This window comes from Octodon degus, unplaced genomic scaffold, assembly GCF_000260255.1.
Source record: "Octodon degus isolate 3935 unplaced genomic scaffold, OctDeg1.0 scaffold00045, whole genome shotgun sequence".
NCBI lineage: Eukaryota > Metazoa > Chordata > Mammalia > Rodentia > Octodontidae > Octodon > Octodon degus.
The window spans coordinates 13,708,454-13,713,694 of NW_004524621.1; the positions used below are offsets into that span (position 1 = coordinate 13,708,454).

The 5,241-nt window shown below is 49.8% G+C and overlaps 1 protein-coding gene across 1 annotated transcript; it reads right to left on the minus strand.

Annotated features, from left to right (window-relative positions):
* Positions 1–309: 309 nt before the first annotated feature.
* Positions 310–1,855, minus strand: Tmem215 (transmembrane protein 215). The gene is made up of 2 exons (XM_004631926.2): positions 1,684–1,855; positions 310–1,221 (listed from the first exon to the last, which is right to left on the minus strand). Exon 2 carries the CDS (start codon positions 1,163–1,165, stop codon positions 458–460), a length of 708 nt encoding a protein of 235 aa, XP_004631983.1. The 5' UTR covers positions 1,166–1,221; positions 1,684–1,855; the 3' UTR covers positions 310–457.
* Between the last annotated feature and the right edge of the window lie 3,386 nt (positions 1,856–5,241).

The following is a 5,241-nucleotide window of genomic DNA, read 5'->3' on the forward strand; positions in this document are numbered from 1 at the left end:
TTTTTTTTTTTTTTAACTTCAGACTTAAAGCAGCTCTGCTTCCTTGTGGGAAGCCATGTATCACTTGGTGCCTAGAATTTGTAGCCCATCCTAGATTGATCTTGCTTTCCACAGGTGCTCAACAATTTCTGAGTGATTTTACAAGGCATTCAACATTGTATAAATTGTTAAGCGCACACACATACACACAACACACACACACACACACAATCGAAACTGCTTCATTTCCTAGTATCTGCCTTTTCCAGTGTCTTTAATCCTTATCACCTTTCCCTAAAATATGTGTCCCCAACATGCCTATTTACATGCCTTTCAGGCACTAGAGGCTGGCACACCCATCACGTACCATGTCAGTCTCTAACAATGTGAAGGCTGTTGGAGAAGAGAAATTTCCATCCACTGGGAGATGCTGTAGCTATGTTTCTATCAACACCACAGCAATCCTCGTATGCAGAGTTTAGACTATTGTCTCATGGTCCCACTTGCCTTGGCTCTGATTGATGTAACAACAGTATCTATCATAGGGACTGTTCTGCTTGTAGGAGCAAACGATGATACTGTCCTGGGGTACAAAGAAGATGCTATCCTCTGGCTCAGGGCACTCAGATCTGTCCCAGGCTGAGCACTTGGCGTCCAAGGCACTGTAGGCGAGAGAGCTACCCGAGGGACAGTAGCCATCCAGGTATCTGGATGTCTCCTCTTGATGCCCACTGTGGACCACGCTCTGGCATTCTTCTTCCTCTGTAGGTGTGTGGGTGGTGATGGAGCTAGCCATTGGCACCTCACCCTGCGCCTGTGGGAGCATCTTTCCCCTGAGGCCTGCCTTCTTAGCCAGCTCATCCGAACTTCCTTTGCCTGACTCAAGGTCTGAAGGGGTCCTCAGCAGTTCCACCACCTCCTTGTCCTTGGCTTTCCGGAAGCAGGGCAGTTTTCGGACCCAGAGCAGCTCATTTTCGGGCCACTTGGTGCATCCTTCAGTCTTCCTGGCCAGAGCAATAGCTGCAATGCCCGGTAGGCAGATGGCTGGCCCAATGGCCAGGAGGGGGATATTTCCCAGAGTCTCCCCCTTCATCCCAGAGACGGTGAACATGAAACCAAAGACCAGGAAGACACTGACCAGGGCCACTACCAGCCCAGTTCTCGGGTTAATGTCATCAGGCCTCATCTTTCACTCCATCCAGGTGAGGGCTGCTTGCTGTCCAGGGAGTAATGATCCTCCCTCTGTTTAGAGGTGAAATCACAACAGATTAAAAGAAAACCCAATTCAAGTTACACCTACCAACTCTGTCTCTTTCTTGCTCCTTGTCTCTGACTCCTTGTCTCTCAATCTTGATCTCTTTGTCTTCTTTATTTCGAACCTCTGGGCTGGTGAGATGGCTCAGTGGTCTAAAGCACCTACTCTGCCAATCTCTGTCCTTTCCTGTTTCTCTCTCTCTCTCTCTCTCTCTCTCTCTCTCTCTCTCTCTCTCTTTCTCTCTCTCTTTCTCTCCCCCTCTCTCCCTCTCTCCCTCTCTCCCTCCCTCCCTCTCTCCCTCTCCCTCTCTTTCTCCCTCTCTCTTCCTCCTTCCCTCCCCCAATTCCCCCAACAACTCTTCCTCCCTCCACCTTACTCTCTCTCCTTTTCTCCCTCTCTTTTGCAACCCTTGACTTATATTCAAACACCCACTGGGGACTCCAAGTTACCTGACTTTTCCAGCCTCCCCTCGCGGATGGAAAAGAAAGTCTGAGTCTCTTCAGAAATCTTGGCAGCAGTTGCTCCTTGGTTCTCTCCCTTGGCTCTGGGAAGGAAGCCTGGTTTCCTCCACTCACTCTGCCTGGAGGAGGTGGGACGCGGGCGAATCCTTCCCAGTCGTGCCCATCCGTCCCTGGGCTCTGAAAGCGGTGCCTCTGATGAGCGCAGCGCGGGCTGCGCGCTCAAGCGCCTAGCGCGGAAGGGAGGACGGACTTAGCCGGGCTGGGAGGGAAAGCGGCGCGCGAGCCCGGCCTCGTTACATCAGCGAGAGCACGCCGAGAGGAGAGCGCCGCGGGCGCGCGGGGGCGCGAGGGTTCAGACCAGCGGGGAGGCCACTCGGTGGGGTGGGGGAAGAGGGCCTGGAGCTGGGGCTGGGGCCCGCCAGGGGCTCTGGTGCCTCTACCAGGCTGCGCTGAGCGGCGAGAGTGGACCCGCTTCCCAGTCAGGAGAGGTCTCCAGCGCCGGGGGGCTGCAGGACGGTTAGCCCCGCGGCAGCTCGCGCAGTGTTCCAGCCCCGCTTCCAGGTGCGGCCTCTGAGGGGTCAGGTCCAGCCCAGGGTGTCTCGGGGTTCCGCACCCTTCTCCAGTTACAAACCTGGGCGCCTCGAACGGCCAGACAGCAGCCCAACCCAAGAGGCTCCGACAGCGCGGGTCTAGTTCGCGCTGCGGTCGGGCTTGCCCTGCCCTCGCCCTCCAGCGCTGCACCCCTCGGGTCGGAGTGGAAACCCAGTCCCGATCCACCTCTGCCGTGGACCCAGCCAGGTGGGCTGGGCCACAGAAGGGCTACTGTCGCTACACCGGGTCGGTCCTCACCTAAAAGCCAGGACAAGGAGGGGCTGGACGGCGGCGGGGACCACTGCCGGCCCGCGGCTCAGCTCCACCCTTTCTGAAGCGAAACTGGGCAGAGAATCCGAATATCCTGGGGTGTAAAGGCTCTTCTGGTTCTCGGGGCAAGAATGAGTTTGGCTGTGACTTCATGGGGCTGCCTGTTGAGGGTAGGAGAGGATCGTGGGGAACAGCAAGGTGAGAAGTATGTTCTTTGATTTCCAAAGTGCTGTCTTGGAAAGAATTACATAAGGCAACCAGGTCTTCTCCACATAAACTAGTTTTGTGTTTCTGGACAAGGTAATCATTTGGAGAATTGATTGTCCCCTCTGTAAAATGAGAATATTAGTACCAGATATGTGAGAGAGCATTGTAAAGATCATCAGAATACAAAGTTCCCAGCACAATGCTTTCCTACACGCTCCCTGTTCATTTTTCCCCCCCATAGTGTGCCACCATCATTAGTGGCTTCCTCGCGCTGCAAGCCCGGAGCCAATTCCTAAAAGACCTGTCTGTGGGACATTTGATTTTATCATTCAGGTGATAAAAACAATGAAGTGTTTCAGGCAGAAACCAAAAGCATTCAGTTTTTGGCAGTGTCAGTAGATTAGAGGGACAGGCTGGCGAGGTTAAGTGTGTGAGCAGAAAGACTGTTGGGAGGGCAGAGAAGTAAGGCAGGCAAGACACACCATGGCCTGGCGAGTCTGAGTTTGCAGGAGTGGTTAGGAGCAAGTGGATCTGAAGGATGGTTATGGGTTGGGCCAAGTGAAGTGAGCCAGAGATGGGTGGGTAGGGGGTTGAATCCCAACTTTCTCACTCTTTCAGGAATTAGACTAATTCAGGAACCATTTTTTCCTGGAACTTTCTCATTTTCCACTCCATCATCTGTTGTATGTGTCTTTTGTACTTAGGCTTGTTAGATAGCTATTGCATCTTTGGACATAGAATGATTCAAGAGGAAAGGAAGGAAGGAAAGAAAGAAGAAGAAAGGTAGGATGAAGGAAGCAGGACGGAAGGTGGGAGGAGGGAGGGAGGGAGGGAGGGAGGGAGGGAGGGAAAAGGGCAAAATAGAGATGCCAGGTGTTTGGCCATTTGTATTAGGAAAATACTTGTATTCCTAGGAGCCCCACCAGGTAGACCGGGGTCTGCTTGTAGCTGGCCAGAGGATGTGCTGCCCTTGGCCAGGAGGAGCCTGGGATTTCAAGTTTTTATTTGTTCCCCAGATCCACTGCTGCTCTAAAAGAAAGTCAGGACTTTAGAGAAAAAGGGGAGTATGAACACTGGACAAGCAACCAGCTTGTGTGTGTTCCAACTACCAAATATGTTTCCCATCCTGAAAACTCCTCTTCCCTGCCTTTACTGATAGCATTTCATCCTGACTTTGCCCTTGTCTTGTCACTCATTTGATGGTTCTTGGTAAATTCCTTTTTATTTTTAACTGATCTCTTGATGTCTACCTAGTTCTTTTCTAGTTAATCTTCCTTCCCAGTTTCTTTTCCCATCTTTCTTATAGCATAACAGTTTCATGGACCCTAGATAGGCTACAGACATTCAAATCTCATTTTTTTGTCTTTTTATTTTGAGACAAAGTTTTATTATGCAGTTCAAGCTGGCCTTGAACTCACTTTGTATCCTAGGCTGGCTTGAAATTCACAGCAATCCTGCTTCAGCCTCTGAGTGCTGAGATTACAGGCATGTGCCCCCATGCCTGGCTAATATTTCTTTAGTTTGCCCTCTATTCCCTGTTTTAGATGTATAATATTCATCTGTTTACTTGATATTGCTGTCTGGATAGTAAAAAGAACCTGTACACTCACAATGACGGCAATTTAATGCATCATATTTTTCCAGACTTTCTTTCTCCTTTTACCTCATCATTCCTCTTCTCCTTTGACAATTGAGGACATTTGAAATTGTTTTGTAGTCACTCAAGTCATAGGTTTTATGTTTTAAACCCTTGATTACTCCTTCACTGTGAGCATGGGACACTTATTTTGCTTTTCTGGGTTTTAGCTCCTTCTGGAATTAGGATTTTTGATAGGAAGTTAGTTTAGGCCCATTTAAACTCAAATATTCCATGTTTCTCTGGCAGTTACTTCTGCAGGTTTGCGCTTATATCAGTTGTATTGGTTAGGGTTCTCTAGAGGAACAGAGTCAGTAGAAAATACTTGTATAATTGTGCAAGGTAGGCTTCCAGGATTAGAGGAGGGAGAGTCTATAACGCACCTGTACTGGAGTGCCACAGAGTCAGTGTGGCAGCTCAGCCCAGGATGACAGAAGCTGCAGAACAAGAGGGATCAAGGATGCAGCACCAGTCCAGGCTTGACGACCTCGAAACTCACTGGACAGTTACTGTCATGAGTCTCCACTTAATGGCAGAGGAAACGGGAAAGTGCTGTGAAAAATGATGACAGCAAAAGATGCTGAAACAAATCGGAAAACTTAAAAATGTGTACCAATGTCCTTTTCCTTTACTTCACCCAAGCTATTGGTTGGTGCCACTCATAAGCTCCAGAAGGGTTTCTGTCCACCCCAGTTTGCTGACCTACATGCCAATGATCTCTGGAAACAACACTCAGAATTGTGCTTGACTAACCTGCTTCTCTTCTCTTCTCTTCTCTTCTCTTCTCTTCTCTTCTCTTCTCTTCTCTTCTCTTCTCTTCTCTTCTCTTCTCTTCTCTTCTC